The 23,330-nt window shown below is 48.1% G+C and overlaps 1 protein-coding gene across 7 annotated transcripts in view; it reads left to right on the plus strand.

Annotated features, from left to right (window-relative positions):
• The first annotated feature begins 15,606 nt into the window (after positions 1 to 15,606).
• Positions 15,607 to 23,330, plus strand: part of Klhdc4 (kelch domain containing 4) — a 52,023-nt gene continuing 44,299 nt past the window's right edge. For 4 of the 7 annotated variants that reach the window (XR_012441857.1, XM_074055505.1, XM_074055504.1 and 1 more), the window contains exons 1-3: positions 15,607 to 15,774; positions 20,122 to 20,213; positions 23,106 to 23,184. Coding sequence is in view for 5 of the 7 variants with exons in the window: in XM_074055505.1 (XP_073911606.1) it covers positions 15,676 to 15,774; positions 20,122 to 20,213; positions 23,106 to 23,184 (270 nt within the window). In the remaining 2 variants the exon portion in view is untranslated. Of the gene's footprint in view, positions 15,775 to 20,121; positions 20,214 to 23,105; positions 23,185 to 23,330 lie in introns of those variants that run through there. The other 3 variants (XM_074055506.1, XM_074055508.1, XM_074055507.1) reach the window with 3 other exon arrangements.

A 23,330-nucleotide genomic window follows, 5' to 3' on the forward strand; every position in this document is an offset into this window, starting at 1 on the left:
ACTCTCTACAGCCATGACCAGGGGTACAACCTGTATCACAGAGCCACCAATACTGTAAGAGACTGGGGACTGTAAAATCTCCTGGTGGTGACCACCAGAGAACAGGGATGAGGCCCAGGAGGGGTTCTAGTGAGCTGCAAATGGTGTGTCTGGCCCCAGTGTAGGTGTATATAGGGGCTTTTCCTGGGGTTTGAACTCAGGGCCTACACCTTAAGCCACTCCACCAGCCCTTTTTTGTGATGGGTTTGTTTCGAGATGGGTCTTGAGAATTATTGACCCAGGCTGGCTTGGAACTGTGATCCTCCTGATCTGCCTCCTGAGTAGCTGGGATTACAGGTGTGAGCAACTAGCACCTGGCTAGTGATAGTTTTAAAGAATTGTCAGAGGGAGGAAGTAAGACCGTCATTTTCCCATGTACTCACGCAAAGCCTGCTCACTGTCCCTCCCCTCTCGGAAGCACGCTGGACAGAGTCCACAGGGGATCCCCCACCAAAATTTAGCTTACGTGGGGACCTGGACCCTGGAGGCGTATGCCAGGCTTTCATCATCTAAGGGAGATCGGAGGCTGGGGAGAAGACCAGTCAGAAACCAGGGACAGCTGCCATCCGTAGGACACCTGGAACCTCTTAGGTGTCTATGGAAACCAGTGAATTAGTGTTTGCTCATCTGTCCTGAAAACAGAGGGTGCAGAGGGATTGAGGTTGCTCACTTGTAATACTGATCTTCATGGCGATCATCTCCGTCACACAAGCACGTGAAAGCAGGGCTGGCTGACCTCTGTGCTTCCTACAATGAGAGTTTCTAATCCGGCGTCACTGTCCCCTTCCTCTGCCCACCCCACCCTCTCCCCTTCCCCGCTTGCTTGGCTCCCAGAACTTGCCTGTGGCTCATTTTGATTGTTCATTTTTAGATAATATCTTTTTCTTTTGGAATAATTTTAGGTCTGCAGAAAAAGCTGCAGGTAGATTGAGAGTTGCCGGTTCCATGGACTCGGTACGAAACCGCCTTTGGTACTTTTCCTGACAGCATTTGGATTTCTCTGTTCTCCATGAACCAGTCCCATCTGGGATCTCATGGGACTCACTTTGCCGAGGCCCCCCCACAGCTCCCTTTCTGATGGCGTCCTGCTGTGGCAGCTCCACCTGCCACCTCCAGGAGAATGCACCTCCTTGAGCTCCATGGTCTCCCAGGTATCTCTGTGACTCTGGACAGACACTGCCCTCTGAGGTCTCCCCTCTGACCGGACACTGGCCAGTCATCACTCTCCAGGACATGCTGGGGTTGCAGAATACCTTCCCCTGACTGCACTTTGCAAAATCAGGGAACCAAGTACAAAGAAACTAAGCCACTGGCAGCAGACATCCTGCAATGGGGCCCTGCAGCTTCCTCGCTGTCGGTCCTTAAGCTGTGGAATTGCTTAGGCCACTGGGTCAGATCAGCCTCACATGGATATTTCTGCCTGAGGGAGGTGAGCACAGTGCAGCCCAGGACGGTGGCTGGGTCTTCACTGTTGCTGTGCCCCATGCCGACGGGAGCTCTTGGCCTCCTGCTCTCTGGCCTGCTCAGCTCTGTGGCTCAGTTTCAATCCCTTCTGGCTCCCTGTAGTCAAGCCCGCACCCATCACAGTCCCTCCTACATCAAACTCCTTCTCGCTACCTGGCAGTGCCACTGCGAGTTCAACACCAACCCAAACATAGAACAAACTTCTGATCTAAGGGCTTTGGGTGACGATGATGTATCCCTGCAGATTCATCAGTCATATCAAATAGAGCACACCAGTGCAGGTGCAGGACATTGAGAGTGGGAGAGATTTGTGGGGGACGGGGCGGGGGGGGGGGCAGTTGATATCTAGGGTGCATGGGAACAATCTGTGCTTCACACTCAATCTTACTGTAAACTTAAAACTACTCCAAAAATAAGTCTATTAAAAAAAAGAAAAGCAAACCCCGTGTGATTGGCTGGCCCTGCTCTCCGTTTGAGGCTAGCTGGCACCCAGAGTGTCCCCTGGTTCAGGAGTCCAAGTTTCTACTCCCTCCGCTCTTCCCCGCACTACAGTCCTTTAGGTCACCTCTTTACAAACCATCCTCAGCTGGTGTTTTGTCCTTACAGGGCTACTCTGACGTTTCAAAGACTGGCCACACAATGACCTGTGTGCAGCTCTGCCACACAGCACCGAGATGCAACAGTCCCGAAAGCTGGAAGGCCAAGATCACGGTGTCAGCAGGGTCGATTTCTCCTGAGGACTCTGCCGCAGGCTGTAGGCAGCAAGGTGTGGGGCCTACATTTCCAACATCTCCATCCTCTGCCCTCCTGGTTTCCCTCCGCAGGGTGCTGCATCCCTAGTGTCTCTGTCTACGCCTGCTTTTCTGATCAGATTGCACTTGGGTCTGACTTACCAGCCTCATTTTTCTTTTCTTACTGAAGCTTGAACTCAGGGCTCTGCGTTTGCAAAGCAGCCACTTGAACCTCATCTCCAGTCAGTCCATTTTGCTCTGGTTACTTTGGAGATGGGGTCTTGAGAACTATTTGCCTGGGCTGGCCTCGAATCTTGAGTCTCCTGTTCTCAGCTTCCCAAGTAGCTAGGATGACATGTGTAAGCCATGAGCACCCAGCTTCACAGCCTCATTTTAATTCAATCATCTCTTCAAAGGTTCAAAGTTTTCTAGGTGATCACATTCCAAGGTACTAGGGTTTAGGACAAAAAAAAAAAAAAAAACTATCACTGAATTTGTACCAAAGTTCTCTTTGAAATCATGGAAAAAAGGGCAGGTTCTCACACACTATTATCTAGGAGGGAAAAAAAGCTGTTTTTGTTTGTTTTTTTGGTACAGAGGTTTAAACTCAGTACCTTGCATCACTAGGCCTTCTGGAGCCATCTCCCATCCTCACCAGGCCTGCAGGTGAGACCTGGCTTGTACAGCTGAGTGGCACCTGGGGACTGGCCTCTGCCTATGATGACAGTGGCAGCCTAACATCTGTGAGAAGACACAACACCAGGCACTCCTACTGGTCTTGACCGAGTGCCTCTTCACACACAGGGCTCGGTGCTGCCCGCATCACACCCTTCCCGGCAAGGCAAGGCAAGGCCGCTCCATATCCTCTCCCCATCCTCAGCCTGATGCAATGTTTGCCCCGTATGTCAAGTGGCCTGGAACTCCTTCGGTGACGCCGGGCTGACCCCTGGTGGCCGACACAGACATTGCAGGCTCTGCCTCTACCTAACTTCGAGGCTATGTTGCATCAGCCAAAGGGTGCCTGTCTCACAGCCGTCCCACAGGCCGCCGGGTGTCGGGGAGGGGTGGTGAACGGTCCGAGTGTCACGACCTCAAGGGGTTCACTCAGTGCTGTGGGGACTGTCTCCAACAGGCCGCCTGCACCTGACGCCTGCTGGATGGGACTGGTGGCCAAAGATGAACTTCTGCCACTTGCTGGGTGGGCCCTTGTGCTTCAGCCCTCTCTGTCCTCATCCTCAATCCAGGAAAAGGGTCAGGTTGTCCCTGTGCAGTGGCCCAAGGGGCAGCACCTGGACCCTGGATCAACGTGGCCTGGTGCTAAGAGAGCAAACCACCCTTCTCTCCCTTGAAAAAATATTGTCAGCAAGCAATGTATGTGACAGATCCCTTCTGCAGCTTCACTGCAGGAGCTGGCAGGAAGGGGTCAAAGGTGAGGAATGGTGGAAGACAGATGGGGAGGATGCTGGGCTCATATCTACAGAACTGGCCTTCTGCTCATCCTGGGTCTTCAGAGCTGCTTTTGCTGAAAAGCACTGACTGCCCACCCGGGCCCACAAGGTAACTAAAGGCAGGACAAAAGCCTGGCGTCCCTCCTGAGCCGTTCCCTTCAGCAGTCACCTGGAGTCCAGAAAGCGGGACAGATGGATAACCATCATTAGGATAACGGACAGAAACTGTAAGAGGCATTCACGCTGCTTTTGCTGAAGAGCACTGACTCCTTCTTGGGCCACGAATTAACTAACAGCAGGAGAAGAGCATGGTATCTCTCCTCCTTAGAGGTTGCTCTAAGCCATTCTCTTCACAGTCACTTGCAGTCACCCTGGATTCCAGGCAAGAGGGATGATAACTTCTTCATGACAAAGGACAGAAACTACCCTCAACAGTAGACCTTCCTCAGGACGGACCACCTGCCAGGTGACACTGATCTAGATTACAACCTCTCCCAGAACGAGGACTGAGATAATGATCAACCAGAATACACTGTGACTGAACCGTTTATACATACCTTTTGTCCCCTCCCCCCAGTTCTTGGTCCATTTAAACCTAGAGCTCATCTCTGTACCCTAAAGATGGCCAAAGATGGGTTGAACGCTTACTCTGGCTCTTCCCGAGCAGTGTAATAAATCTTTCTCTGCCTTCACCAGGCCTTTATTTGGGATTTAGGGGCGGACCTGCCATGTGGAATCTCAGGAGTTTGGGCCCTGGGTCAAAAACCCTGGCTTCAAAACTACCCCAAGCAACAGCAAGATCAAGTTCTCCAGAGCCCCTTGCAGAACCGAAACTGAGATAATGATCCATCGGACCCCTGGCCTGACCAAGACTACCTGCTCCGCAGGCCTGCCGTGTACCTGCCGTGCACACTTCCACCCCCTGCCTTGTCTCACTTTTCTATGAAACCTCAAGGTTCCCGTGAGCCTCTGGTCAGACCCTGGGTCACTTCCTGACTGATTCACTCAAATAAATCTCCTTTTTCTGCCCTTCACTTCTACTCCTCTCTCTAATTGGGACTGGTTGCCCAGCTTAGTCTGTTGGGACTCCTGGAGCTGGGCGCTCTCTCCTCTCTCTGTCTCTGTCTCTCTCTCCCACTTGCTCACCATTCCTTTATTATTAGATATAAATTAATTTGAAATTTTCATGCACGCTTATGGGCAAAGATCACTGGTGCCTGGGCAAGTGTCGCCCTCTCCTGGCCGGCATCCATACCGTAACTGAAATTTCCACGTTAAGTTCAGAAGTACCACCATGAAGATCAAATTTGTTTTTTGAAACAGGAAACAACTCTTAATATCATACTGACTACTATCATCAGTGAGCAGGTTGTGAGTACGCCGTGACCCTGGCATGCTTCGCATGTGTGACCCCCAAGTGTGTCCCCACACTGCCCAGGCCCAGTCTGGGATGTCCTGCATACTGTGGTCAGAGATACAGCTAGGGACCATGGAGCACACAAGGCGGGAAAGCTTGTTGTTGATGCTACAGTTGTTTTTAAAAGGTGCAACTCCTCCACCAGGAAGTGGAGCGTTAGTTCTGTCTGTAGGTTGGTGTTTCAAATCCGGCTAACATCGCTGTTTTGGGCACCTGGCACTCTCGTCCTGACTGGCCTAGGAGCCAGCTCAGTTTTCCAGCCCAGTGATCTCACAGTTAACAATGACGCTGAGGGTTCCTGGCAGAAGACTTAACTATCAGCTGCCCGGCTATGAAAATAGAAGGCAGCAGAACTTCAGCTCTCAAGAAGAGCTCCTGCGGTGGTGTCCGTGGCAATGATGAGGCCATCTGGAGGAGGCCAGGTGCAGCCCTTCCCAGAAGCTGGTTCTGAAAGCTCCATTCGGGGCAGGGAGCTGACCACATCCTTCTATTGCGGGCCATGCTGGTGAATGATGCAATCAACAAGGAACAGGTGAAACGCGGACCGTCCCCTCCACCAGAACCTACTCCGCCTGGTTTCGTACGAGGAAGCCATGTTGGAGAATTGGTGGCCCTGTGTTTCAAAGACAAAGCAGAAACAGATTCCTGCTGTTTGATTTCAAGTAAGTCAAGACTTTCCCGCTCACGGCATTTCCTCTGATGGTGCTGTGCACCCTCCTCCCTTGTCCTTTTGTTGTTGTTGAAGTTTTAGCAAAGACTTATTTTAGTGTATCAGGATAAAGTAGGGAGAAGTGTGTGTATGTGTGAGAAACATCTCCTGCTCCCCACACAGGAAATGGGAGTAAAGACTCCTTTCTTGTCTTACCTTGTATTCCCAGGACAAAAATGTTGCCTGTTTGCTAAATGTAAATAAATTATGAATAAACAATGAATGAATAAAGTCCCCAAAGAAACAGTGATAGAATGCAGAGAACATTTAACAAGCATAGTCAGAGAAGGGAACTAAATTAGACTTCATTTTTTTTTTTTTTAATGGGACTGGGTTTGAACTTGGGGCTTCATGCTTGCAAAGCAGGCACTCTGCCTCTTGAGCCAAGCCTCCAGTCCATTTTGTTCTGGTTATTTTGGAGATGGGGTCTTGTGATCTATTTGTCCAGGCTGGCCTTGAACAGTGCTGGGATGACAGGCATGGGCCACCAATCCCAGCTTTTTTCCATTGAGATGATGTCTTACAAACTTTTTTTTTAAACCCCATTGGCCTTGAATTGCAGTCCTCCTGACAGCCTCCCAAGTAGCTAGGATTATAGGTGTGAGCCACCAGTGCCCAGTTTAGATGTCAAATACTTTATTTAGTAGCACATACTGTGTGCGGGTCATCCAGTATGGAGGACTAAGAGCCTTTGACATTTGATATTAAAGCCTGGCTGAGATGAAAGTGAAGACTGAGACACAGAGGCACACAGCTGATATTCATGATCGGTGGAATGAGGAAGAAGATAGTCTGGTTGCTTTTTTTTTTTTTTTTTTGGTGGTACTGGGATTTGAGCTCAGGGACTTGAGCTTGCTAGGCAAGGGCTCTACCACTTGAGCCACACCCCCACCCCAACTGACTGCCTTTTGAATGAGATGCAAGTACTGTCTTCCCTATGAATGGATTTTGACTGCATAGGGCCTGATAGTATCACTGCAATTCTGTAATTCTCATCTCTAATACCCCTGTTAAAGAACTGGGGGTTCTCAGCTGCAGTGGCAGTGCCATCTCCCTATTCAGTACTGGCTGTAGCTTGCCTCTAGCTCAGACACTGCCAGTAGAAGAAGGGGTGAGTAAGGAGGTGTCTGTGCCATGGCTTGCACAAGCTGACTACCTAAGTCCACTGGTAAAGCACCCAGGAAACACCCGGGACAAAAGCTGCTTCAAAAATGCCCTCTACTGGAGAGATGGGGAAGCCCATTGCTCCTGGCCTGGTACTGTGTGCACTCTGTGAAGTTAGGTGATTAGGTGCTTCTGGAGTTCAGCTCCCTCCCAGGATCTGCTGTGAGAAATTTCTCAGGATTCAGGACAAATCTGTGCTTCTAGAGCGTAGCTGTCGGGGCTGTACAGGAGGCAGGTGAGGCCTGGCTGGTTGGCCTTTTTGAAGGTGGCACCTGTGTCCTGTCCATGCCAGACCATTCTCATTTGCTTAAGAAGGCGCTGGTGACTCACATCTGTAATCCCACCTACTCAGGAGGCAAAAGTCAGGAGGATCGTGTTTCGAAGCCAGCCCAGGCAAGTAGTTCTCGAGACCCTATCTTGAAAAAAAACCCATCACGAAAAAAGGGCTGGTGGAGTGGCTCAAGGTGAAGGCCCTGAGTTCAAACCCCAGTACTACAACAAACAAACAAACAAACAAAAAGAATCCGCCATGGCCAGGCACCGTGGCTTACGCCTGTAATCCTAGCTACTCAGAAGGCAGAGATCAGGAGAATTGTGGTTCAAGGCCAGCCCCAGCAAATAGTTCAGCAGATCCTATCTCAAAACAATCCAACACAAAAAAGGGCTGGCAGAGTGACTCAAGTGGTACAGCACCTGCCTAGCAAGCATAAGGCCTTGAGATCAAACCCCAGTATCACCACCACGCACGCACGCACACACGCACGCACACACACACGCACGCACACACACATGCACGCACGCACACACGTGCACACACGTACACGCGCGCACACGTGCACACACGTACACACACACATGCACACACGTACACACACGCGCACACACACACACACACACACACACACAGAAACACAATCCAGCACGGTCTGGATATGGCTTGAATGTGTCCCCAGGGGCTCATGAGTTGGCAGCTTGGTCTCCAGTGTGGTGGGGACCTTGTGGGAGGTCCTTAGGTCATCCAGGAGCTTTCACAGAATCCTGAGCTCTTGCTGGAAGAGTCGTAACAGGGAGTCCAACCCCTGAATCACTCTCTGACTTCCCCGGCGAACGTGTGATCTCTTCCCCTTGCAGGTGCTCCTGCCAGAGCTGATGCCCTGCCATTGGGCTTGCAGCCTCCAAAACTGTGAGCTCAATACCTCTTTTCTTTATAAAGATAGCCTGCCTCAGGTATTTCACTGTAGCAACAGAAAGCAGACAACTACAACTAGGTTATTTGAACTATTTCTCTCATTCAAAACAACCAAAAATGCAGGATAAAATGTTGAAAGAAGTCTTCTCAGCATCAGAAAGGTAACCGTGAGTAAAGAATCACCATCCCGACTTCATGGAAGGTACAAACCAAAAATGGTGGTTGGACTCTGAGACCACTTTTGCTTCCAGACACAAGCCAGTCTACCACTCTTGGCTCGGCCTTGACAGCCCCAGTGGTGAGGAAGAAGCCTCCAAGTGCAAGGCTAACCCAGGGAAGATTCAAGAGACATCCCACCAGAGGCGGGGGCGGGGGGAGGGCTGGGGACCCCAGGAGGTCACCTCAGTGCTGGTCCCTGAGACACTGACCACCTCCAGCCCTTCCTCGGGTTTTCAGCCTAAATGTATATCATCTGTGTCATCTGGAAAGCCAGAAGCCAAGAATTCAGACTCAGGAGATCATGGACTTGGAGTTCCTTGTGATTTTTTTTTTATGATACTACTAAGGCTTGAACTCAGGGCCTTGCAGTATCACTTGAGTCACCCCTCAGCCCTTTTTGCTTTTTATATTATTTTTCAGAGCCTCACACTTCTGCCCGAGGCCAGCCTCTGAACACAATCCTCTTACTTATGGTCTGTGGCATAGCTGGGATGACAGGTGTGCACCAACACACCTAGCTTATCATTGAGATGGGCAGGGTCTCATTATCTTTTTGGTAAGGTGCTCTCAAATCATCATCCTCCTGATCTCCACCTCTCCAGTAGCTGGAATTACAGGTGTGAGCTGCCATACCCTGTCTGTGCCTGTAATTTTCTCAAGAAGCAAAAGCCATTCCCTCTGGAGAAAGATGGTTTCCTTGAAGTCCTTGGCAGGCGGAGGGGGTGGGGCGTGCACATACAGTTCCCTAAGGATGAGCAGCATCACAAACTGATGAAATAAGACAGGCTTGAAAACATCCTCAAGAGCTGAGCATCAGTGGCTCACACCTGCAATCCTAGCTACTTGGGAGGCTGAGATCAGGAGGATCACTGTTCGAGGCCAGGCAAAGCAACTACTTCTTGAGACCTCATCTCTCCAAAAATGATCAGAGCAAGGTGGATTGGAGTGGCTTGAGCAGTAGAGTGTCTTCTTTGCAAGCAGGAAGCCCTAGGTTCAAACTCCAGTTCCATGAAAAAATAAAATCCCTTCATAAAATCTCTTCAGGGAATGGGAAATCAAGTGGCCTCAAAGATTTGAGAAAGACACAGACAGGACTTTTGAAATACGATAACAATGGCTGATAATTCCATGCACAGATTACTGACTGTGAGGCATGAGAGAATCCATGAGCTTGGAGATAAATCAAAGAATTTCCCAGTCAGGCACCAGTGGCTCACGCCTGTAATCCCAGCTCCTCAGGAGACAGAGATCAGGAGGATCACAGAACGAAGCCAGCCTGGGCAAATAGTTCATGAGACTCTATCTCAAAAAACTCTATCACAAAAAATTGGGCTGGTGAAGTGGCTCAAGGTGAAGGCTCTGAGTTCAAACCCCAGTACAGAAAAAAAAAAATTTCCAGACTGCAACATAAGGAGGCAAAAAGGCAGAACTGCAAGTACCGATGCCTCTTGACCTCACATACAAAACTTCTTTCTTCCCTCCTTTCTTTCCTTTCTCTCTTCCTTCCTCCCTCCTTCCTTCCTTCCTCTTTCCCTCTCTCCTCTTTTCCTTCCTCTTCCCCTCCTTCTCTTTCTTTCTCAGAGTCTCGAGTTTTGCCCAGGCTGACCTTGAACTCCTGGGCTCAAGAGATCTTTTCCCCTCAGCCTCTGAAGCAGCTGAGACCACAGATGTGCATCTGTGTGCATACGGCAGAAAATTTTAGCAAATCAGATCTGACAATCCATCAAAAGGGTGATGTGCTGCAACAAAGTAGGGTTTAGACAGCAATGCAAACATGTTTGATATTAGAGAAATTCATGTAATTCACCACATTAACAATTTCTGAAAAAACATATGATCAATGCTTTTTTTTTTTTTTTGGCAGTACTGGGGTTTGAACTCAGGGCCTGTCTCTCGAGCCCCTCCACCAGCCCTTTTTTGTGAAGGGTTTTTCTAGATAGGGTCTCGAGCTCTATTTCCCTGGGCTGGCTTTGAACTGCGATCTTCCTGATCTCTGTCTCCTGCGTAAAAACCTGTAGGAAACAAGGAATAAAGGAGAGCTTTCTCCTCCAGATGAAAGGCAGCTATGATCTCTCCGCAGTGGACATCGCCAATAGCGGAAGACAGGACGGGCTTCCTGTGCTATGAAATACCCATAACCCAGCAGCTTAAGCAGTGCGCCTGGTTGGCTCATGGGTCTTATGGCTGGAGCCAATGTGGCCTCTGTCAGGGCCTCACAAAGCCAGAATCAAAGCATTGGCAGTGGCGTTCCCATCACGAGCTCAGCTACTCTTCTAAGCACATGTGGTTGTGGCTATGGCAGAACTGTTTGTAGTTATAGGGCCGCAGATTCTATCCGTGGCTGGCTGTCAGCGCATGTCACCTGCTTTCCATGCCTCGTGGTCCCTCCGTCTTCAGAGCCAACAATGGAGACTCTTCCAGAACTTGCACCTCTTTCACCAGGACCAGCCTGGCCCCTTTTAGGGACTTCCCTGGTTAAGTGAGACAAAACACTCAGTCTCCTGGAAGGAGAGAAGACGGTCAAGCCTGCTGTACAAGGAGACCTGACACATGAGCGATGTCCGTCACATGTGGTCCTGGGATTACAGGGCATGTACGTGAGGGGGTGGGGATCTTGGGGGCTGTCTTAGAATTTTGCCTACTACAAAGACTGAATGAGTGCTTTCCTCCTAAGATTGGGAACAATGCTCTGTTCAACACAGCCCTTGGAGGTTCTAGCCTTGGAGCAAGACAAGAGAAATAAGAAGGCATCCAGATTGAAAGGAAGGCACAAAAGTGCTTCTAGTCACAGACCACACAGTCACCGATGTGGACCAGTTCAGGGAAGCTACAAAAAGTTATCAGAGCTAACAGGCGAAGTTAGGTTTTAGGATACATGTTTAGTGTAAAAGACAGTATTTTAGCAACACTTACTTGACAAATTGAAATTACTGAACGGTGTCATCAAAACCATGAAATATGTAATGATACCAGTAACCAACAATGTGCAAGACCCAGGAGTTGAAAGCTACAAAGAATTGCTTATGGACATTTTTCGAGACCCACATAAATGCCTGCAATCCTAGCTACTTGAGAGGCTGAGAAGGGAAGATCATGGTTCCTCAAGCCGAGGGGAAATCGTTTTCGAGACCCCCATCTCCAAAATAACAAGACTAAAAAGGTCTGGAGGTGTGGCTCAAGCTGTAGAACTCCTGCTTTGCAAGCCCAAACACCTGAGTTCAAACTGTAGCCCCATACAAAAAAACAAAAACAAAACCGAAAAACGTGTAGCTCCATGCCAAGAAATACGAAAATGTCAATTAAAAAGATGACCGACCTCCCCAGAGTCTTCAAGGCCAACAAATTCTCTGCTTGTTTTCTCTACCCTGGAACCTGAGTAGGTGGCTCTTCTCACAGGGCAGGGCCAATTTCATGTCATTCTGTTCCCTAGAGCCTACCCACACCAACCTGGCCACACATGGACACTTTAAAGAGATGCAATTTATTGTGTGTACAGTATAAACAGGCAAATCCCCAATGACAGTGGAAGAACTTACTGTCCCTCTCTCTGGAACTAGTCCGAACAAGTAGAAACAATTCAGAAAGGACACTTAAGGACGGGCAACGTTTGTGCAACATGGCCAATCACTGGACCTGGCACTGGCTAACTCTGCCACCAAACAACTGCAGGGCCAGAGTCACTCCATGAGCACACAGAACATTCTCCAGGACTAGGTGCTGAACAACGAAGCACACTCCATCAATGTAAAAGGACTGAAAGCATGCAAAGCTGGGCTGGTGGAGTAGCTTAAGTGGTAGAGCTCCTGACTAGCAAGTGTGAGGTCCTGACTTCAAACCCCAGTACTGTGAAAAAAAAAATCATGCAGAGTGAGACAGGATAGATGGGGGGACTGAGGCACGGGAATCAAAAGCTAGAAACTAAAAAAAAAAAAAAAAAAGTACTATATAGAGGAATTACCTTTTTTTGTCACCTGAGCCACTCCACCAGCCCTATTTTGTGTTGGGTATTTTCTGGATAGGGTCTCTTGAACTGTTTGCCCTGGTTGGCCTCAAACTACTATCCTCTTGATCTCTGCCTCCGCAGTAGCTAGGATTACAGGCATGAGCCACTGCACCTGGCTGAAGGAATACCTTGACTAGGAGCATACACATCTTTCACTTTGCTCTCATACTTCCTCATGAGCTGGAGCATATAATAGAAAAATATCCCCTCTGACCTCATCCAAATGATTACCACACTCTGGGAACTGAGCAAGAATATCTTAAAGACAGACACAATCCTGGGAAGAAAGCATTTGGTAAAATGACTCCTCAGATCATAGACATGTTTGCAAAGGGAAAAAAATCTTAAGGAAAGACGCTTGTTTGAAAGGAACAGCTGATGAAACTCATCTTTTGTTTAAAGGGACACTCAGACATCTATGCCACAATGACCCAAATTTAGTAAAGCAACCAGACTTGGTAAATCTAGGCCCAACTGATAATGTCAAAACAGTGTAAGAAGAACGAATGAAGAAGTATACCAGGTGTCCAGAACAAAAGGGAGTACTTATCCAAAGATGAACTTAAACCAGCCCCCCAACCCGCTGTTCACTATAAATACCTCTGATGTTAACCACCCAGTATACCTCTTTCCATTGCCTGCTTCTGTGTCTGGCTGTGCACAGTACTTTCCTCTGGATTAGTAATAAACTTTTTTTGGTCTCTACTTTGATATGCCCTAAAATTCCTTTCTGTAACAATGCCATAAACCCAATATCCAAGCTGAGGACCGTGGCTGGTGGAGTGGCTCAAATGTTAAGAGTGCTTGCCTAGCAAGCATGAAGCCTTGAGTTCAAACCCCAGTACTGCCAAAAAACAAAAGAAACTCCTCAAGCTGAGGACCACCCTCTAGGGACCTCCTCGGTCCACCAGGGTCCCAGTAACAGAGCATGTTCTCCAACAACAATAGAGTTAAGTTAGAGATAAGTGACAAAGAGGTAATAAAAAAAATCACCAAGTATTTGAAAATTAGATAACACCCCAAAGAGGAGAGACTGTAGCTTTCAACTGTTATGGATCTATAAGACTAGCTTTACCTTTTCCCTTAAACTAGAAAACTAGATGAAATACCTGAAGCAATGGTTTGGTTTTACGCTTTATTATTTTATTGATGTTCCCAAGAATTCTGCGTAGTAGGGAATTGGCTTATTACTCTTATTTCCAGGTAAGAAGTGTGCAAAGAACTACTTTCTCTGTCTCACACCTGGGCAGTTCTTGCAATCACGTGGATGATTTGTGGGGAAGGTCATTTGAAGTCAGCGTTCTTTGCCTCATTTATTCACTTTTTAACTCTCCTGAACTTCAACTGGAAGGCAGCAGAGGGCGCCTGACCACAGAGAAGAGTTTAAGATACCCATTAAATTTTCAGAAATGCGACTTTCACTAAAAAAGACCTCACACTTAATCTCTCCCTCCCTCCCTCCCTCCCTCCCTCCCTCTCTCTCTCTCTCTCTCTGTTTTAGGATTCTGACCTCACTTTAGACGTTCTGTTCCATTTCTTTCTTGGTAATGAGAATTTCAATCTCACGTAAATCATTATGACACATATAATCCAAGAACCTTCCAATTGAGTTTCAAGATTCTTTCAGATAATAAAAGTATTAAACCCTGCATCTTCTAGATCCTTCTGAATCTTCAACAGGGAATATACTCTCCGTTCGCAGCTCTGAAGAGGGCCCACTGCCATGTACTGCAGTCAGATGTGCTGTGAATGAAGGGCCATTTTGCTTCAAGTGCATCACACTCAGATTGCCCAGTTTTCTCAGGAAAGTGGGAAAGGATTAGGTATGTTCTTAAAGCCACAGCACGCTAGAGGATACGTCACTATTCCACTGGGGGCAACAACGAAGATTTAGCCTTTCATAGTTCATCAGAAGCACCGCCAGTTTTCTGTGAAGTTCTCCAGCTACTTTCTGGTCAGGTTCTAACTGGTTCTTTTTTTTTTTCCTACCATCACACATGTTCTACTAGCGGTGCTTGGAGATCACAGAAACCTTAACCCAGGTGTACCTTTCTTCCCATTGCTTCCCCAAATTTAATTTTTCTTCTCATAGAACCAGGTCTATGGACAGGGCTGGGAGTGGGTTGGCAAACCATCCCTCCCTGGCTACTCGGTAATAAGTAAACTGATGGATCCAAGGTGATTTCTTTAAAGGCTGTCCTTTGGCAGGTCACCCACAAAGTAAGAACCTCCATCATTTCCTGATCTATGCTTTCCTTTTGCCAAATTTTTCTTGTCCTTGTTCTTACTTTGTCTCTATTTCTTTGATTACAAGTCCAAAGATGGCACCTTCTAGGTAATGGGCATTTCCACCACACAACCCTTTATTAGAGACGTCAGAACCTGGAGCACTGGGAGGAGGGAGAGAGGGAACAAGGGAGGGGATGAACCAAACCGGAGTACATTATATACATATACAGAAACGTCACAACTATTATAAACTAATAATAAAGCTTAAAAAAATCCTACAGCATAACCCCCTAGCAGGCAATTGGATCTTTTTGTTTCTAGACTTGATAAAGTGACTAACTTGGAAGGTGACATCACCAGCTCTGGAATGGTTTAGCACAATAGCTGGCACATTTTATGTGGGAAGGGGTAAGGGACCGTCTTAACTCGGGTCAGAAATCCCTGCAAGTGCAGGAAAAACTTTCTGGGAACTAGGCGCGGGTGGCTCACACCTGTATCCTAGCTACTTGGAAGGCTGAGATCAAGAGGATCACGGTTCGAGGCCAGCCGGGGAAAACAGTTCCTGGGCCCCGCCCCCCATCCCCTCCAAAATAACCAGAACAAGTCTGGTGGAGTGGCTCAAGTGGTAGAGTAGCCTAGCAAGCGTGAGGCTCTGAGTTCAAACCCCAGTCCGCCAAAATAAATAAATAAGCAAAGCAGAATGGACTGAAGTGTGACTTAAGCTGTCCGTTTACGTGCCAGCTTTGCAAGCACAAAGTCCTGAGTTCAACCCCAGTCCACCAAGAAAAAAAAAAACCCAACACTCTGGGGAATTAGACCACGGCATTCATTGGGTCCAAGGCAGAAACAACATGACTATTGTAGAGTCACCCAGTTCCAGTTAGCAACCGCACCCCGACCGCAACACGCCCTAACGTGCCTCCAGCACCCTGGGAGGCAGGGCATTGGCTCCACGCCGGAAGTCGGGGGAGACGGACCGGAAATGACGCGATCTCAGCGCGCCTCGCAGGCCGCGCGCCGCGCTCCTTGCTAGGGATTCCGGCGTCGCCTTAGATCCGGCGAGATGGGGAGAAAGGGCAAGAAGGAGAAGAAGGGCCGCGGCGCGGAGAAGACAGCCGCCAAGATGGAGAAGAAGGTGTCCAAGCGGTCGCGAAAGGAGGAGGTGAGCGGGGTGGGCGGGACGGCTTGGGGGCTCTGCGGAAGCCGCGTCTGGGCACCACCTCCGCCGGGACCTCAGTGACCGGGGCTCCCCCGTCCCCTGCGAGAGCGGCCTCGTCGGGAGTCCTAGCCGTCTCTCCTCGCTTCCCTTACCGCTGCTGCGTGGCAGGGTGGTAGGAACAGGTCGCCGGGGGTGAGTCGCCTGGGAGTGGAGCCCTTAACAAAAAGAGGGCAGATAACTCTCAAAGCCATCCTGAGGAGTGAGCTTCCAGTGGACGAAGACGCCACTGGAGCCGTAGGTGGTACCCCACCACCAGCCTCTTTTTATTTTCTTCTTTTCTGCCAGTGGTCAGTGCCGAACCTGGGCTTGTTAGAAATACCTTTAAGATAAGCTATTGGGGTGTCACGAGAGAGACGACACTACTCAGAAGTCAACAGGCAAGAGAAAATTTGCTTCTGCAGAAGGGTGCACGCCGGGCAGGAAGTCCGCAGGGGTTTTATCTGACGCCGCTGTCCCTCTCCTGCCCCTGGATTGCGCAGGTTTTGGGCTCACAGTCTAAGCGGTTGGCTAATTAGAAAAGGGCCAGGTTAGGAGGGGACTTTGGGAACAAAGAAGTTTAAAAGTTCTGGGAAGCCGTAACTGTTTTAGGTTATCAGCTCCGGAACCAGGGCATCTGGAGGAATTCTTGCCCCGCTGAGGATAACAACCCTTTGTTCTTAATAGAAACTTTTATCATACTAAGCTGAGTCCATGAAGCGAGCTTATGGGAAGCGAGTTAGTAAGGCGGTTATTACTGGTTAAATTCTTTGTCAGAAAAGACCTGACCTAAACTGATTTTTACAGGGTTAATTGCTGTGCTTTCTGTGGACTTTTCTGATGCTCCCGGGGCAGCTGATAACCAGTGTTGACCCAGAGTTTTTAGTGTCCCACGCACTGTGTTCTCTGGGCTTTCTCCTTACAGCCTCAGAATAGGAAGCATTGGTATTCACACTGGACAGGAAGGAAGTCAGACCAACAGGTTGCACAGCCCAGAGCCACACGCCATGAATTGTGTGCAGCTAGGATTTGAGCAGACATCCCCACTCCAGAGCTGTTGGCCACATTCCTTTGCCCCCTTTCTCCCTAGATTACTCATCTCTGTCCTCCTCTGTCTAATAATGGAGTTGGACTTTTCCCTTAACTTGCTGGAGGCTCTAATGTTCTAAGGCTTTGACCAGTTAAGTACACAGACTCTGTAGGCAGAGCATTTGGTTTGAGTCTTGCCTCTCACAGTTGGCTGGCAGACCTCAGAGAGCAGGGCTGACTGCTGAGGGCTGTGGCACAGCAGTAATCAGTTCATCTGTGGTATCTTTGGAACTGCTTAGGACAAAGTAGGTGCTTGGTAACTGGCTATCACCTGTTGTGTTTACTCTTCACATTCCGAGTAGGTCATGGTACTTAGATAATCGTGACAGCTTCCCTGAAAAAAGAGAAGTTGTCCCATCTGGGACTTGCATACTATCTTGGTTCATTCTCAGGACAAACCTTTAGGTCCTTGGCAATCTGATTAGGTCAGCCCTAATCAGGATAATTAGGGGATATCTCCCTTTCTAAAAGTCAGCCATATCACATAACATATGCTGGTCACAGGAGTGATACCCAATCATTGCATAGTTCTGGGGCTTATTGGGAAGGGAAAGGAACCTTGGAGACAGTTGGGAGTTCTACCATAGACAGCCTCTCTATGCCCTGGATTCTTCCCCTCCAGCTCTCCCTGGGCACTTCTTTAGCCACACCCCCTTTATTCTGGTATCTCAAATTTGCCATGTTTTTGCTGCTTATGGGATTTACCTCTGTCCCAGTTACACTCCTCATGACTCAACTCTTTTCATCTTCCAGTTGATTGTCACTTGGAGAGGCTGTCAGTGACAGAGTCTGTGCCACCCAGACTCTGCCCTCTCCTTCCCCCGTCTGGTGATTATGAGGCTCAACGCGATAAGAAATGCTGCTCTAGGGTAGTAGTAGGAGCATTCCTGGTGCACAGCCATTGTGGTCTGGCGAGATTGGCTTAGCATGAAAGAATATGGAGGGCTGGTGGGCTAGCTGGCAAGAAGTGTATGAGGTGAAGTTGAGGATGCCCCAGCCTACCCTTCTGATGAGTAATGGTGCCTTTGCACCCTTACCCCACACTGTGCTTTGGTTTCACATGTGGATCCAGGAAATGCCCACAGAAGCTGCCTTCACCAGGAGACACGTGGGGAAGTTTAGTTAATAGCAGGGGGAGGCCTTAGACCGATGGACTGCAGTACCAGGACAATTATAGTGTGCTCCCTTTCCCACTGGTTGTCCCTAATTCCTTCTCATCTTCCAACAGTCCCCTCTCCATCCAGGCCTTTCTGTAAAGTTCCATTTGTTCAGTAATATGTCTTGAGTATGGAATGTAGTATGTTGTGCATAAGAGACTTGGTCCATGGGCAGCTGTCACAGAACTACCACGTGGAAAGGGCAGGCTACTGGATGCTTCTGTGGCCTGTCTGTAGCCTGCTGGTGAGCACATAAATCTGTGAAGCCATTTTGGATCCCTGTTTTGTCTTTATCTAGAAAGTGGCTGCTACAGCCTAGCAGTCACATCTGGACACTATTCTTGGAAAAACTCCCCATTTCCATGTGGATACAGGCACAAGAATGGCTGTAATGGGCTGGCGGAGTGGCTCAAGTTGTAGAGCATCTGCGCAGCAAGCATGAGGCCCTGCAAAGAAAAAAAAAAAAAGTTGTAGTGGTATTACTTGTAAAAAAAAAAAAAAAAAGGAATTAATATAGCTGTTCTTCAGTGGGAAGATGTGTCTACATTTTGAATGAGTGGTTTTAGTGAATCAAACTGTTTAGTTGGCAGAACTGGGCAGAAAAGCAAGTTGCAAGAAAATATATAGTATTATAGCATTTAATAAAACTTAAGAATGTAGAACAGTGGTGTAGTGCTTAGGGATGCACACATACATAATAAAAATATAAAGAATTGTTTGAGACCGGGTGCTGGGTAATCTTAACTACTCAGGAGGAAGGGAGCAGAGATCAGGAGGATCATGGTTTAAAGCTAGCTGGGAGAAAGAGTTCACAAGGTCCTATTTCGAAAATATCCAGCACAACAAAGGCTGAAGGAGTGACTCAAGTCATAGAGCACCTGTCTAGCAAGCATTAGGCCCTGAATTCAAACACTAGTACCGCCAAAAAAAAACCTTGAGAATAATAAGTAGCATTGGGCATGGAGGTGCACACCTGTAATTCCAGCAGTTGGGAGACTGAGGCAGGAGTTTGAGGTCAGCCTGGGTTACATACTAAGATGCTAGCTGGAGAATGCTGTCTTCCTTGAGCTGGTGGATGCATGCAGGAGTGTTTTGCATTCACTTTGTAGCTTCCTGCGTGTGTGATAAATACTACTGCAAGGAGCGTGTCCTGCTGTGAGAGCTCCTAACCTGGAGGGGTTAGCATCCACCCTGAGACAGGGGCGAGCATGAGGAAGCCCAGGGAACTAAGGAGGCTGGTGCCCCTTAGAGGGTGGGGGTGGGGAGGAGGGAAAATGCTCTACAAGTGCCTGTAGGTTCAAGAAGATCTGTGGCTTACCATTAGGCCCTGCAAAATGTGGGAGGAAGAGAAGGGGCAGATTCTAGGTCAGCTTGAATAAGGTGAGGGCAATGAGCAGAGAGGAGATCAAGGAGAGTGTGGGACTTTCCAGGTGACAGGCCTGCATCACTAGGGTAAGGGAATGTGCACTGGGCAAGGGTGGGAAAAGGCTGGTTTCTAGTGCTGCCCAGAACCAGTACCTTACCTTCCAGGTCTATTTCACAGCTATGGCTGTGTCCTCTGGGCAGTGGACTGCAGGTGTTTGTGGTGTTCTAATGGGCTTAAGGCCTACTCTTCTGGTGCTCATATTTTATTGTGGGGGTTTGGTGGGGGCAGAAGACAAACAAATGAGCAAGAGAAATAGGAGGCACCAGTGTGCAGACAGCAAGGTAGGCTGGTGGACGCCTAGGCCTGGGTTCTCAGAGACCCTGCCCTTAAAGGTGTAAGCAGTGAGGTCAGCCGGGCTTGTATACATGGAAGGCCCTTTAGTAGCTGGAGGTCTGGAATGAGATACTACTTAGTAGTGTGTACATCGACACCTACAAGGAAGCTGCCTTTTAGGCTGAGCTCCGAATAGTTTTTGAATATGTCAAACTCTGTGTACTCTGAACCCAGGAGGAGCATGTTAGAATGCATGAGTATAACTGGATCCTGGTCCAGTGACATTGACAGAGGAGGAAAGCTGGCCAGGCTTTTGACTCCATGACAGGTTTTTGAAAGACTCACATGTGGCTGCTTGTGTGCCCCTAGGAAGACCTGGAAGCCCTCATAGCCCATTTCCAGTCTCTGGATGCCAGAAAGACCCAGGTCACGGAGACCCCCTGCTCCCCGCCCTGCCCACGGTAAGTGCCTTCTAGTTCCTGTTTCTTCTCCTCTCGGAGTTGGAAAGCCGCTTGACATCTTCACTAGGTGACCAGGCACTTGAGCCATTTTCCTCGCTAAGTGCTGGGTGAGGCTGTCAGTTCCTGCCCCGCAGGGGGTGCAGGTGAGGTTTCCCAGTATGTGACTGCTCTAGGATATGGGCCATATGTGAAGGCTTTCCGGCTGGCAGCAGTTTGTGGATAAGCATATTGCACCAAACAGCTTTTCCTAGGTTTCAAGGTGGTTTGTTTGGTTTTTTGGCAGTATTGGAATTTGAACTCAGGGCCTCATGCTTGCTAGGCAGGCTTGAACACTCAGTCAGCCCTTTTTTGTGTTGGGTATTTTATTTTCTTTCTTTCTTTCTTTCTTTCTTATGGTCCTGGGGTTTGAACTCGGGGCCTACACCTTAAGCCACTCCACTAGCCCTTTTTCGTGAAGGGTCTTTTTGAGATAGGGTCTTGCAGACTATTTGCCCAGCTGGTTTTGAACCGTGATCCTCCTGATCTCTGCTGCCTCCCAAGTAGCTAGGATTAAGAAGTGTAAGCCACTGGTGCCAAGTTTCAGTGTGTTTTAAAGTGTACACCACTGGTGAAAAATCAAAAATCACGTAGTTTTTTGCTGTTTATTCTTAATGCTTTTATATTTTTATTTATTTATTTATTTGTTTATTTTTGGTGGTACTGGGGCTTGAACTCAGGGCTTCATGATTGCAAAGTAGGTACTCTACCACTTGAGCCTCACCTTTAGTCTAAGGCTTTTAAATTGTCATGTGGAAAATTTATTACTTGTAAATTGTGCTTATCTATTTTAAACAAATTTATAAATTATGAAAAAAAATTCTAAATCTTTTGTAGGATTTCAAACACTATGGACTGAGCCGAACTGTACAGGCCTTAGGCTCTGCCTGCCTTCTTCCTCCCAGCTTCTGAGTTCTAATTGCTTCTGAACTTGATTCAGGGCCTCTGATTCTTCTCTTTGCTGCTCAGAATGGAGGCAAGACACTGAGGCATCAGGTTAGGAGCCTAGGACAGGTCCATTTCCCCAGGAAACAGGTGGCGTATTGTACTGATTGGAAAAATGTGTGAGCCTCAGGCCTCTGGGTTTGCATCATTCCTCAGTGAGGATGAACTTGTCTCTCAGTAGCAAATCAGAGCCACCATGGGAAGGCAGCTGTGCCGTCACCCGTCCTGAAGTGGCTCAAGCTGTAAGAGTGTCTTCCTAGCAGCGTGTCCCTGAGTTCAAACCCCAGTGATGCCACAAAAAAGGCATGGTGGTCCTTGCCTGTAACCTGTACTCCAGCTACAGGGGAGGCATAAGTAGAAGGGTCATAGACCGAAGTTGGCCCTGGGGAATTGCAGGGGGGCTGGGCCTGTGCAGTCAGCTCAGTCCATAGTGTTTGAAATCCTACAAAAGATTTAGGATTTCTTTTTTCGTAATTCACAAATTTATTTAAAATGGTTTGTGCACATTTTACAAGTAATAAATTTTTCTTTCTTTTTTTTTTTTTACAAGTAATAAATTTTTCATGTGACAATTTAAAAGTAGGTGATTTTCCACTTGTGATGTATACTTTCAAAACACCTTGAAGCCGGGTACCAGTGGTTCACATTTCTTAACCCTAGCTATTCGAGAGGCAGAGATCAGGAGGACATGGCCAGCCCAAACAAAAGTGAGACCGTATCTCAAAAATACCCAATACAGCTGGCAGCAGTGGCTCACGCCTCTAATCTTAGCTACTCAGGAGGCAGAGATCAGGAGGACCATGGCCAGCCCTTTTTTTGTGATGGGTATTTTTTTTTTTCTTTCTTTCTTTCTAGAGCTCTTGGACTTTGGCCTCAGGGTCTCACGCTTGCTAGGCAGGCACTCTACCACTTGAGCCACTCCACCAGCCCTTTCTGTGTTTGGTATTTTCATACACTGTACAAAGTGCATGGAACTGGGCAGGATCTGTAGGTTCATCTGCAGCAGGGCGTCAGACTTCATTCCTGCTTTGCAGCTTGTCACACTTTGCTTTTCCTTTCACCAGTAGCGGATGCTTGGGCTGATTCTGCTTTTGGCCACCGTGAATAATGCTGTAGTGAGCATTGCCATGAGGTATCTGAGTCTGTGCCTCGGTGGAACTACTGATGCATATGGTGACTCTGGATTTAGCTTTTTGAGGGACGGCCAAACTGTTTTCACTATTTTAGTACTGTTTTCTTCACTGCAGAATTTCTCAACCTGTGAAATGTTTCTGTACACAGTAAATCCCCGAGAGAAAAATGGAGGTTTCAGATTTCCTAAACTTACTTGACCTCAAAACCTGTTTGTCCCTTGTGAAGTGTCTTTTTGAATAAGTGGTGTGGACACACCTTGGGAGCCCCAGTGTAGAGGGTTCTGAAAGCTGGGCATTTTCCAGCGATTGGCCCTGTGATCACTGCTTCTTTGCCAGCTTACTCCTCAAATAGCGAGAATGTATGCATACTTTCCCTTACAGCTGCTCTTTTGTCCTGTGTGTGAAATAAATAGAAAGTTACTGACATTTTCTAGATGGGAGATTCCTGGACATATATTGAAATGCTTAAACACTGGACTTTGTAGAACAGTTGTAATTGTGATTTAAGAAGTTGGACTCTTAAAACAGCACAGGTCTGGAAGATTCTGCATGTAGTTAGAGGTCTGGTGCTGTTTTCAGCCAGTTCTGAGTGGGGTGGCTCTGACCCAGCTCTTCTGGGGTTGTGAACCTGGCATTGGGTTGGAGGTGGCAGGGTGGTTCCCGGTCCCAGACCTCTCTCACCTCATGTCTCGTAGAAGCTATGCTGGCAGAAGGGAGCCTGGCACTTAGCCTACACACAAGGTCTGACATACTCATCTGCTGCTTGTGTCTCCTGCAGGTTGAATGCCTCCCTCTCTGCTCATCCAGAGAAAGATGAATTAATCCTTTTCGGAGGTGAATATTTCAATGGCCAAAAAGTAAAGTATATTTTTTTCTTTTCCTCCCAACTTTTCCTGGGTCTTACTTGAAGTAGTGTTCACTTAAAGCTGTAACATAAATAAGCATTGGTCCTTTCACTTCCCTCTTATAGATCCTACCTCCTGAGTAGAATTGGTGTAGGTGT

This window comes from Castor canadensis, chromosome 15 (assembly GCF_047511655.1).
Source record: "Castor canadensis chromosome 15, mCasCan1.hap1v2, whole genome shotgun sequence".
In the NCBI taxonomy this organism is placed as follows: Eukaryota; Metazoa; Chordata; class Mammalia; order Rodentia; family Castoridae; genus Castor; species Castor canadensis.